This window comes from Rattus norvegicus, chromosome 1 (assembly GCF_021556685.1).
Source record: "Rattus norvegicus strain SHRSP/BbbUtx chromosome 1, alternate assembly SHRSP_T2T, whole genome shotgun sequence".
NCBI classification, from domain to species: Eukaryota; Metazoa; Chordata; class Mammalia; order Rodentia; family Muridae; genus Rattus; species Rattus norvegicus.
In genome coordinates, this window is record NC_141534.1 from 123,059,303 (window position 1) to 123,072,134 (window position 12,832).

General features: G+C 40.5%; 1 protein-coding gene and 2 pseudogenes across 7 annotated transcripts in view; all 3 read right to left on the reverse strand.

The window, feature by feature from the left end:
- Positions 1-1,770: 1,770 nt before the first annotated feature.
- LOC134483395 (uncharacterized) overlaps positions 1,771-12,832 on the reverse strand; it is a 235,289-nt gene continuing 224,227 nt past the window's right edge. For 4 of the 7 annotated variants that reach the window (XM_087600861.1, XM_087600727.1, XM_087600751.1 and 1 more), the window contains one exon: positions 1,987-3,047. In XM_087600861.1, coding sequence (XP_087456987.1) covers positions 3,008-3,047 — 40 coding nt within the window. In that variant the 3' untranslated portion in view covers positions 1,987-3,007. Of the gene's footprint in view, positions 3,048-12,832 lie in introns of all 7 variants that reach the window. The other 3 variants (XM_087600941.1, XM_087600932.1, XM_087600715.1) reach the window with 2 other exon arrangements.
- On the reverse strand, positions 4,155-4,775 carry Commd9-ps1 (COMM domain containing 9, pseudogene 1; annotated as a pseudogene).
- Positions 10,408-11,474, reverse strand: Slc25a19l1 (solute carrier family 25 member 19 like 1; annotated as a pseudogene).

The window sequence follows — 12,832 nt, forward strand, 5'->3', positions numbered from 1 at the left end:
TGGCAACCAACAGATTGGGAAAAGATCTTTACCAATCCTACAACAGATAGAGGCCTTATATCCAAAATATACAAAGAACTCAAGAAGTTAGAATGCAGGGAGACAAATAACCCTATTAAAAAATGGGGTTCAGAGCTAAACAAAGAATTCACAGCTGAGGAATGCTGAATGGCTGAGAAACACCTAAAGAAATGTTCAACATCTTTAGCCATAAGGGAAATGCAAATCAAAACAACCCTGAGATTTTACCTCACACCAGTGAGAATGGCTAAGATTAAAAACTAGGTGACAGCAAATGCTGGCGAGGATGCGGAGAAAGAGGAACACTCCTCCATTGTTGGTGGGGTTGCAGACTGGTACAATCATTCTGGAAATCAGTCTGGAGGTTCCTCAGAAAATTGGACATTGAACTGCCTGAGGATCCAGCTATACCTCTCTTGTGTATATACCCAAAAGATGCCCCAACATATAAAAAAGACACGTGCTCCACTATGTTCATCGCAGCCTTATTTATAATAGCCAGAAGCTGGAAAGAACCCAGATGCCCTGAAACAGAGGAATGGATACAGAAAATATGGTACATCTACACAATGAAATATTACTCAGCTATCAAAAACAATGACCTTATGAAATTTGTGGGCAAATGGTTGGAACAGGAAAATATCATCCTGAGTGAGCTAACCCAATCACAGAAAGACATACATGGTATGCAGTCATTGATAAGTGGCTATTAGCCCAAGTGCTTGAATTACCCTAGATGCCTAGAACAAATGAAACTCAAGACGGATGATCAAAATGTGAATGCTTCACTCCTTCTTTAAAGGGGGAACAAGAATACCCTTGGCAGGGAAGAGAGAGGCAAAGATTAAAACAGAGACTGAAGGAACACCCATTCAGAGCCTGCCCCACATGTGGCCCATACATATACAGCCACCCAATTAGACAAGATGGATGAAGCAAAGAATTGCAGACCGACAGGAGCTGGTTGTAGATCGCTCCTGAGAGACACAGCCAGAATACAGCAAATACAGAGGCGAATGCCAGCAGCAAACCACTGAACTGAGAATAGGACCCCCGTTGAAGGAATCAGAGAAAGAACTGGAAGAGCTTGAAGGGGCTCGAGACCCCATATGTACAACAATGCCAAGCAACCAGAGCTTCCAGGGACTAAGCCACTACCTAAAGACTATACATGGACTGACCCTGGACTCTGACCTCATAGGTAGCAATGAATATCCTAGTAAGAGCACCAGTGGAAGGGGAAGCCCTGGGTCCTGCTAAGACTGAACCCCCAGTGAACTAGACTTTTGGGGGGAGGGCGGCAATGGGGGGAGGGTTGGGAGGGGAGCACCCATAAGGAAGGGTAGTGGGGAGGGAGATGTTTTCCCAGAAACCGGGAAAGGTTATAACACTCGAAATGTATATAAGAAATACTCAAGGTAATAAAAAAAAAAGACAGAAATATCAAAATGAATTACTGACAATTTTCACACATTATGGTGAGGAATTCTAAACGTATTTCCTTGTCCATAAGCTGTGTTAAAATTTATAGTAAATATAAATGTAAGTAACAGTAAATAGCTATAGATACTGAGCTATTAGCCCAAGTTATATGTAGAGTGGGACATTTCCCTTCCCAGGCTCCATAATTCCATCCTGTGTCTTATGATTGTCTAATAATTGAAACTTAGCATGATACTTTCACCTCTGTTGTGCACCAGTTTCATAATTTCAAGTGACAGGGAATGCTGAAATAAAAGATTATTGACCTCTAATTTCAATTTTTATGTGAATCAGAAAATATTATTCATTATTGGAAAAAGAAACTTTATGTGGAAAGTGAAGCTATTACTTAGAAAACAGTGCTTTAAATTATTGGAATAAAAGTCGTGCTTACTAGTAGATAGTTTATCGAACTTCTCCAAAGCTCTGGAGTTTGATCCATGCAAGTATAGAATAAAAAAAAAAGACAAACAAACAAAATTATATATCCTGATTATGACATACCTTCATTCCTTAGTCAAATTTCACTTGGTATTATTAAATTTTCATGATACCCATACTTTTTCACATAAAATCATATTTAACAAATTAATTTTTCAGTGAGCAAAGCAACCGCTGGTCTCTACACAAATGTATTTTTCTTATCCCTCCCTGTTTTAAAGAGCAAAAGTCTCTCTCGTACTTAGTAATTTTCCATCCACTGTTTCTTCACTGTAAACATAGTTTTAGCTATAAATAAAATCCCAGTAAACTATGATGTCCTCGCATAAAACATCTCTGGGCAGATTTCAGAAGGGTATTGTGTAATTTTTTAAAAATATAAGATACAAAGGCTCAATGTAAATGAGACTACACATAATTGGAGACTAAACACATAATTGTGTGTGTGTGTGTGTCTGTGTGTGTGTATGTGTGTATCAAAAATAGAACAATACTTTAAGAAGAACTATGTGGTAATTATGTAGTAACAAATATCTTCTGTAAAATTTTGTCTCTCAATTTTTTGTTAGACACATAATGGTAGAAATAGAACAGAATGCTAGAACTAAAAGCAAAAAAATTGTTTCAGACATCCCTAATGTACTTAAGGAATAATATCTAAATTGTTTTTTTTTAAATTACCTTTCACACCAATAGAGAAAATGCAAATATATTCTTTGATAATAAAAGCCAAACTGACACATTAGATAGCTTTTGCAATCAGAGAATTAATGTTGAACTTTTGTTTCCTTATGTATGAAAGCAGAACTTTTGTAGGACAGGCATGTAAAAGTATACTTAAAGAATGCAACCCTAGTACAAAGAGAAGAATCTTTAAAAACCCGTATTACTGCAAATTCATTATATAAAAAATCAACTTCTAAACGTGGAAGTGAAACAACAAAACATCATTAGGTCCACAGAGACTGAGACTGGTCACCATCTACAAAAAGAAAAGCAGGCTAGAGTTGTAAATGTTTTTCAGCTTGAGGAAGTTGTATGCCGAGATGAACATTGTGCCACGTTATTTTCTGATGCTTCCTCTCCAGCCAAGGCAGGGGGTACTGAAAAAGAAAGTATACACTCGGTTACTCATCTTAAATTTTGGTTGTCAATATTCTGTGTAAATAAACACCTTTCCAGTTTTCCTGTGTTCTAAATACATGCCTCAAACTCATCTAGGAGTTAGATTCTAAAATAATTTCAACAGCTACAGATAATATGTACCATAAAGAACCCTGTCAAGAATTAGTCATGGGTAGATGAATAATGTTGTATATAAAATATAACACCACAATTTTCAATGAAGCTTACTTGTTTTAATATTTTAAGTTTAGGAATTTGATAATTTCCATGACTCTAACAGTAGCAATGTTGGTACCACTTCAACGCTATTCTCTGCAAATTGGTGAAACACTGTGTCAAACAAGAAAAAGATTCAAGGTGTTGGGGATTTAGCTCAGTGGTAGAGCGCTTGCCTAGCAAGCGCAAGGCCCTGGGTTCGGTCCCCAGCTCTGAAAAAAAAAGAAAAAAGAAAAAGATTCAAAGTACCAGTGACACTCCTCCATTGCTGGTGGGAGTGTAATGTTTTTCATCACTGTTATTTATTTCCAGTTCTTCTTACTTCCTAACCAAGGAATAGTGGATAATGGTGTGTTCCAGCTTTCTGAATTGGAGCTGTGGTCCAGCAGGGCTGCAAGCTCAGAGAAGGGTGTTAGGGGACCGTGCTGCAACGCTTCTCTTTCTTATGTGTCTGCTGACTTCTTTGAAGGGAAAGCAGGCGCTTCTGGCATCACCCCTAATTCCCTCATGTATTCTGGGGCTAGAAATAAGCTCATGTGAGCTTGCTGGAGGTAAATTCATTAAGTGAGTGCCCAGCACCGGCCTGAGTTCTCTACAGCAGTGCACAGGCGGCTGATAAAGAACATGTTTCTTCGCATTACTGGCAGCAGTTTAGCTCCACACAGGGCCTTCTCAGAGATGGAGGCTTTGCTCATATTCAGAAAAAAACAAAAGGAGGAAGGAGAAGAGAGAAGCCGCAAGCATAGGCATGGCCGCTTCCTTTCCTCCACTGTGCCTTCTGTGTAGCAGCAGTCCCTCCACCCTACTGTCTACCCACTGTCAGCCTCTGTGCTGACAGGCACACCTTCCCAAGCCAATAGCTGATGGCCTTACTTATTAGCTACAGCACAAAGCTGGTTCCAAATGCGACCCAGCCCATCTAACACCGTGTCCAGCGTGTTTTTTTTTTTTTTTTTTTTTTTTTTTTGCTTAGCTCCATGGTCACAGCCGAGATAGGGGTTTTCTCTCCACACAGACTAGGGTGCTCCTGATCTTCACCTGGAGCAGGCAGGTTGGGACAGCCATGCGGCTGATGTTGTCAGAGGAGGTTTTGATGTCCACTCTCCAGTCCAGGTCCACTAGGCATGGCAGAGAGATCTGCATTGCTTGGGCTTCGGTTCTCTAAGTCAATATGTGCTCCAGGATGATTTTTTTGTCAGCAGGTTTTTGAGGTTTTGGTGGAAATTTTCCTCAAAAGGAGACAGAAGAGCCTCAGCAGAGGACAGGTCACGGAAGGCCATCAGCCTAGTGAAGTGGTGCAGAGACTGGAGCACTTGTTCTGCTTCCTCCTGGGTCACAGACAAGCTGGAACATGTGTTATACAGGAGTGTTTCTGAGTGAAGGGCTGAACTGGAGTAGCTTTCTTGGCACAACTGTCTGAGGACATCTTTTGAGGATGCCTTCAGAAGGCTCTGGAGTACCACAAAACGCGCTGATGTCAAGGCCTCCATCTTTCTGTATTCAGTTTGAGTGTAAACTTTTATATCACTTTGGAAATTATTTTGGCAGTTTTTCAGAAACCTGGGGATAGCTCTACCTCAAGAATCAGCTACATACCTAGTGATATGCCTAGAAAATGCTCCAATGTTCCACAGAGACACTTGCTCAACTCTGCTCACAGCAACTTTATTCACACTAGCCAGAAATAAGAAACAACCTAGATATATTCCTCTGTTGGTTGGTGGGATGTGAAAGGTAGCCTGATTCCTGTTGAAGATAGGTCACATCCCCAGGGACCATAAGAGACAACACGAGCATTTCCAGTCTCCCAGGAGATCAGGCCCCTCTCATGTAGCTACAACCCCCACAACCCCCTGTAGAGAAGTTTGAGACAGATAAGTCAAATAAGGCAATGTCCTAACCCCTCATCCACAGGTGAGGATGTGACCACAGTCATGTAGGCTCAAGACAGATCAGTCACATAGACACAGGATCATGGCCCCAAATATGTAAATGAAGTATTCCCAAGCTTTCAGATAAAATCAATAGAAATTACCTGCTGTCAGACCCTGACCCACCAGAGAAGTGTATTTAAGATTCCTATCCAGGAGGATTAAAGGTGTGCAGGAATTACTCCATAGTCTGAGAGCTTTCATAGGAGCTGTAACACTGTCAATCAGGGAAGAAATCTTTCTCCCAAAATTGCACCAGGAGCTCTGGTGAACCCCTTGCCTGCTAGTCACTCCCCAGCTGCCTTAGCTGGCCTGAGCAACTGAAGCTGCAGAGGCAGAAATGGAGGCAGAGCAGCACTAGCAGCAGGGCAGCAGAAGCTGTCTCCCCACCACACTTGCCTGAATTCTCTCCACTTCCTCTGAACCTACGCACCTAGCTGGACCAGAGATATCTGTGGAAAGTCTCAAGCATGAAGGCCAATATGCCTCAACTGAAGAACGGATTAAGAAAATGTGTAACATATACAAAATGGAATACCTATTAAAAACAATCCTTTATGAGTTTTGAAGGCTAATGAATGGAATTTCAAAATATCAGGCTGAGTGAGGTAACGCAGTCTCAAATGGAAAGGTATGATAATTACTCACTTATAAGTGCATATTAGACATTAAATACAGATTCTAAGTTATACTCCATAGACCCAAAGAAGCTAACCAAGAAGGAAGGCCCAAATAAGGAACCTTGAATCTCCCTTAGAAGGACAGATAAAATAATCAGAGAAGACAAATTCAGGGAGGGAACTGAGAATCAAGTGAACGGGGAAGGGAATGGGGGTTCAGGATCAGATGTTGGAAAGGTCAGGAGAGATGCCTAGACACCCATGAAAATGAATGGAGATCTGCAACTGCCAGGTAGGAGGAGATAGACACGGAATGAGTGAGGTGCCCAAGAATCAATGGGGATGACCTTGGCTGTGACTCACAACACCGATGAGACCAGGAAACGACCCCAGTGGAGCAATAGAGACACCAACAAACCTACAAAATTTGCAACCCTAACTTTATCTGATCTACAAGAAATGTAGGCACTGGGAAGGAAGGAAGCAAAGACATAGAGAAGGGCCAATCAATAATACGGCCTACTTGTGACTAATCCCAGGGGCAAGCACCAATCACTAACACTATTAATTATGTTAGTTAATAATGCTTGCAGACAGGACCATGTCCTGTGAGAGGCTCCACCTAGCAGCTGTCTAAGACAAGTACGTTAGCCCAGAGCCAAATAATGGATGGAGCTTAGGGACTCTTATGGAACTATAGTAGAAAGGATTTCAAGCATTGAGAGGATAAGAAATAAAAAAGAAGATGAATAGGGTCAACTAATCTGTACCCTTGCTTCTCTTGGAGTCTGAACTGACAACCAACCAACCAACCAAATAAACAAACAAAAAACAAAACAACAACAACAACAAAAAAAAACCAGGTGGACCTAGGTAGGCCTCATTACACAAATGCAGCAGATGTGCTCCTTGGTTGTCAGGTAGATCCCAAACAACTGGATCCTGGGATAAATCCAAAGCTCTTTCCTGTGTGTAGGATATATTCTTCTACTTGGAGTGTCTTTTCTGCTCTCAGTGGGAGAGGAAGCACCTTTCTTTTCTGAGACTTGAATTGCTAAGGTGGCAGGATACCTAGGCAGCCCCAACTTGCTCAAAGGAAGAGAGGGAGAATGGGTGAAAGACTGTGGGAAGGGCAGTGACTAGGATGGGGGACAGTGGGCAGAATGTAAAGGGAGGAAGTAAAATATAAAATTAAATTTTAAGAAGTTAAAAATGATTTCACATATATATGCTCTAGTTGGAATAAATATATAAGTCAGGGAACTAATATCATGTGTCTCTATTTTATGGGAAGGGAGTGTTTAAAAAACAATGGTTTAAATATTAAGGGAAACTAGTGATAAACTAAGTGTCTTAACTAGGGTTTTACCTCTGTGAACAGAAAACATGACCAAGCCAACCCTTATAAGGATGATATTGAATTGGGACTGGCTTACAGCTTCATAGATTTTGTTGATTATCTTCAATGTAGGAGGATGGCATTGTCCAGGCCAACATGGGACTGCAAAAATTGAGAGTTCTACCTCTATTCTGAAGGCAGCCAGCAGAAGATTGTAACCCAGATAGCCAAGATCAGGGTGTTAAAGCCCACAACCATACTGATACACCTACTCCAACAAAGTTACATTATCTGATAGTGTCACTCCCTAAGCCAAGCATATACAAACAATCACACTGAATTAAATGGTGATGGTAGTCGAAGCTGAGATTCGACAAGTGAATATGAGGAAGGATATATATCCCTAAAGGTATTTTGAAAAAGGTATATGGAAGCAAACCTCTGTAAGAGAGGCTTCACTGCACAAATATACATATAAACATTTTTCCAATAGGATTAATTTGTAATAAGAACATGATTCCTCCACTGAACACTATAGCCTCATAAATACATAATCCATGGCCAGTATTGGGTTGTCTACTTGGAATTTACTTTTCAGACATTTCCCTTACTGTTTAGCCCATTACAAACCTTCTTGGTTACCATACAGAATTTTAAAGTAAGACGTTATTGCTGAAGTCAACACATGGTTAAGTCAAAGAACAGAGATAAATTTATCTAGCATTTATTGACATATAACCTTGATTCTATTGTCTATCTTAGTGGATAGCTTTCTTAGTACCAGAATATATGAAGCAGGCTACAGAAGGAGAAATGTAATCACCTCTTTTTTCAAGCTTGGAAATACTTCCTGCCAATGAACTTCAACTGATAAAATGATGAACTGCCTATCATGAGAATAACCAACATTTATAATTGGAATTGTGTCCCAAAATGAAATCTATAATCGGCACTGTTTTCAGGAGTAGGATCCTGCATCTAAAAATGGCATTCATACTACTTGCACACCTACCACTATTACTATGCTGTCATCTTAATTTAAATCAACCATAATATCTAATAATCATACCTATATTTAGTGTACCCATGAAAAATATTCAGAGACTAGAAAATCACACATACACATGTATAAATGAGTAGGCATAGTTTATTATTTAAATGGGAAGGCAGTGATTATTGTTTAAATTATATAAGTTAATGTATGCAATTTTAGTATTCAGCATATGTAGGATTTTCTGTGTAAAACTATGTGGAGTAATGATAATGATATACACGTAGTAGTTGATAGATTCCATAAACCTATGTGGATGGCTCTTTCCATGTATTTATGATCATTTAATAATTAAAACAATACATGCAGAAGAAAATACCATTATGATATATATATATGCATATATATATATATATATATAATATGGTTTGTGAGCTTACACAGGGGAAGGATTAGAGCAAAGGCAATGTGATTAATGCATCATGAATCCAAACTGCTAATACCAATGTACTATGTAAATTCTATGTTGATCTTTTGTGCGCTAATAGAGCTCAAATTGTTGAAATGCAAAAGATAATGTACAAAAAAAGGAATATTGGAATTAATCAATTTATTGGACTGCAGTATCCTTAAGTGGCAGTAAACATTCTCTTAATCCCTTGACAGTGCTCTTAGTTATTATATAAATTTCAGTTTAATCTATGATTTACATTTTTACTAGACAGCAGTCTTAGGAACTAAATGCTCCAAGTTTGAATTTTATAAAAATGCTTTTACCATCCACTTTTGATATATGGGTGATTTTGGAAGCAGGTTTATAGTATAAAGAATCATTTCTCTAAGGAAAATGAAACTGTGAGAGAACTAAGGTTGAAAAAGTAAGAGGACTACTTCAAAAAGCAGTCCTGTAGCTAAATAAAAATTAAATTTCAGAAAATTGTCTATGAGCTTGTGAAATTCAGAAAAACTTACAATTATATTTGAAATACTTATTTCATTCTCATGTGTTTTCTAAATATTTAAAAAGTATTATTCTATAGTTGGTTATTGAGACCCCTATGAATCTTTGGCTTTGGATGCTTTATAATTCTTGCCAAAAATATGTTCAAGAATTCTTGGGGAAAATTTGTGAATGAAAGGGATGATTGGTTAGAACTCCAGGGATGGGCAGAATTTAGAAGACTTCCAATCCCAAACCTATTAGTAGTTATTCATCGACAATATTTATTTCCTTAATACCTTCTCTAATTTTGCAACCAAAGTATTTTAGAGATGTTTTAAAATAAGAATTTTTTAGTTCAGTTCATATATGAAATCAATGAAAGAATTTCCTCAGTGGGGCTTGCTGATTTGCCAGGCAATGGGAAACCTATGTCTTATCTATATCTTTACATATATATGATATCTAGTTCCATTCCTTTGTGGTGAAGTTGATGCTTTTCTCTCAAAAAGAATGTTTGAGTAGTAAGAATGAATAGAGAATTATTACAAAAATCCAAGGACAGAAAGTAACTAAAACTTTAGGCAAATTAAACAAAAATATATTACAGAATCTGAAGGCAACATAAAAGAAGTGCAAAGCATTAATAGCAAACTGCAAGAGTTCAGAATTGTGGCTTAAGGCACACACACACACACACACACACACGCACACACACACACACACACACACACACAAATTTGTAAGAGAGGATACAAATACTTTAGAATCAGGATTATTTTTATTCTAGAAAACCCCATAAGCTACCAATGTTTAATAGAGAATTACAGAGCAAAAATCTTTAACATGGAAAGGCAAGTTAGACAGATAATTTTTTTACACCCCCCTTTACTTTAATGTCTGTTAAATAAGTTGGCAGGAGAAACAGACCAAGTTGTGGAGGTCAGAATTCTGCAAAAAGCCCGATCCCATCTGTCTGCACTCCAGTGTGGTCCTACCAGGACTAGGAGTGTTCTCCCCAAAACCAGGACTACAAAAAGAGATGGTCATTTCCTTCCGGGTTAGGCTGGTCAGAGGAGAGACACACCAGGCACCAGGCTCCTTCCCCACAGGCTTCTTTCTACAGTGCAAGCAATCCCTTCTCTCTTCACTCTGTTCAGCAAAAGCCCTTCCTTGCCTTCTTCTGCCTTCAGCTCTGGATGACTCTTCATGCGCACAGCAGCTGGCCTAGAAGGCCAACCAGGCAGCAGCCATTGTTCAGTATGAGCTTGGAGCCAAGTCAGTGGTCCAGTGCAGACCGTAGGCCCCTCCTGCCTCACAGCTATCTGTCTTCCCTCCTTATGCAATGGAAGAGGTTACAGAAGAGCTCATACCAGAAGAACATGAAACCAGTGGAGAGTGCAGCCTTCATCAGACTCGGGGACAGGCCCTTGAAGAAGCCCCGGGTGTCTTCATGTTGTAACACTTGCCGGGCGAGGTCCAAGAGGCCCCGTAGCTCCGAACTTGGCCAAAAGCAGATCGGGCATATTCAAACCCCCGCACCTGCAGGTGATTCTTGAAGAGGTCCAGGGGATACGTAAGGGTCTTGCTGATCACTCCAGATCCACAGCCACAAAGCAGGTTTTTAAGGTTCCCTGTTTGCTTTCTGTCTGGTGGCATGACCCAGTCATAGGTGCGTTTCAAGGAACGGTAGCAGAACTGCAAGCCCGCGTACGGGAAGATGGCGATCACAGTGGGAGTCAAGCCTTTGTAGAAGACAAAGGGGCCCTCCGTCCTATACATGGTGATTATAGCCTCTCGCAGATTGGGCTCCCCCTGAGCTGCAAGGCGGGTGCGCAGGACATCCACGGGGTGCACGGTGAGGGTGGCTGTACCGGCAGACAGGCCACCACATACAAAGTGTGCTGAGAACTGGTGGGTTTGATACAAGTTGGCTTGGTAAAGCAGTTCAGTCAGTTCTTCAAAGGCCAAAAATTGGACGGCTTCATAGCCTATGGACAGGATCTGGGCTGGAACATGTCCTTTCCAGAACGCTCTTGGACCCTCTTCTTGTATAATCTGCTTGGCCGCCAGGAAGATTCCGTGGTATTTGGCATTGGGGTCACTTGGACACACACGTTCAAGCTGGAGCTGGAATCGGATCTTGATGACATCCAAAGGGCTGATCAGGGCACGAGTAACAAATCCTGACACTGATCCCGCCACCGCCACCTCCAACTTGGAGTTACTCCTGGCATCTGCTTTGGAGTCATAGCCAACCATCCCTGCCTCTGGTCTGTCCAACATCCATGAGTATCAGGCTGATACTTTAGGCTCCGCCGGACTCCTCCAGCTCAGTTCTCCCTACCTCTCAGTATAGCCCAACAGCAAAACTTAACTGTTAGACAGATAATTTTTAAATGTGAGTTAGAGGTTGAAGCCTTTTTAATGTAATCATCATATAAGGAGGCTTCAGTTGTTGCTTTACCAAGGAATTAATTTGTCCAGTATGCAGATGAGGAAAAAAACCATAGGAGAAATAAACTATTTTCATGAGGAACTCAGATGCATACATGCATTCAGAGGCAAATAAAATCCACCTTTTTGGCTGAATGTTTTGATATCATATCATGCATCTCCACATAGTACAGAGCCAGTTCTCTGTCCTTACTGGAAACAAGTATATTTCTTAGCAGTGATCTGGGAGCAGTAATGGACATAACTTTGGGAAGAATCTGCATCTAGGGCTGTCAAGAGCATGACCACATCCTTCGATTCTGAGGAAAGTAACATGGCCATTCTCACATGGAAAGAATGTTTTTTAAAGTGATTTGTCCCTATTTTTTTTACTTAATGATTTTATTTGTTTATTTTTCAAATGATATCACATTTACCTGTTATCCCTCTACAATGCCCCAACTTATTCCCCCTCTTCCCATCCCATTTGACTCTGTGAGGGTGCTTCTACATCCATTTATCCACTCCTGCCTCACCACTCTAGCATCACCCTATGATGGGGCATCAAGCCTTCACAGTACCAAGGGCCTTCCCTCCTGTTGATGTCAGATGTGGCCACCCTCTACTACCCATGTATCTAGAACCCTGGACAACTCTTGGTTGGTGGTTTAGTCTGTGGTAGCTCTGGGTGCTCTGTTTAGTTGATATTGTTTTTCCTAGGGTGTTTCAATCCCCTTCAACTTCTTCAGTCCTTCCCATAGCTCTTTCACTGGGGTCTTTAAGGCTCAGTCTGATGATTGGCTGTATCTGTATCTATTTTGGTTATGTGCTAGTAGAACTATTAAGGGATGAGCCGTACCATGCTCCTGCCTATAAGTTATTCTTGGCATCAGCAGTAGTGTTGGGGTTTGGTATCTGAGGACAGGATGGATCCCTACATAAGGCAGTCTCTGGATGACCTTTCCTTCCTTTGTCTTCCATTTTTTGTCCCTGTCTTTCCTTTTTGCATGAACATTTCTGGATTTAGAATTTTGCGATGGGTCTTGTCCCAATCCCAAAACTAGGGCTTGTGCCTATTTACTGGAGGTGGTATCTACAGGTTGTAATTCCCTATTGTTTGCTATTTCTGTTACAGTCATTCCTGTTGGGTCCTGGGAGCCTTTTGTTTCCCTGGGTTTTGAAAATTTTTATGGCTACCCCCAGTTCCTCATTCCCTGCTGTTAGTTATTTTTATTCAGTGTCCTGACATTCTGTACTTCTCTTCTATCCCTTCCAATACCTCATTCTGCC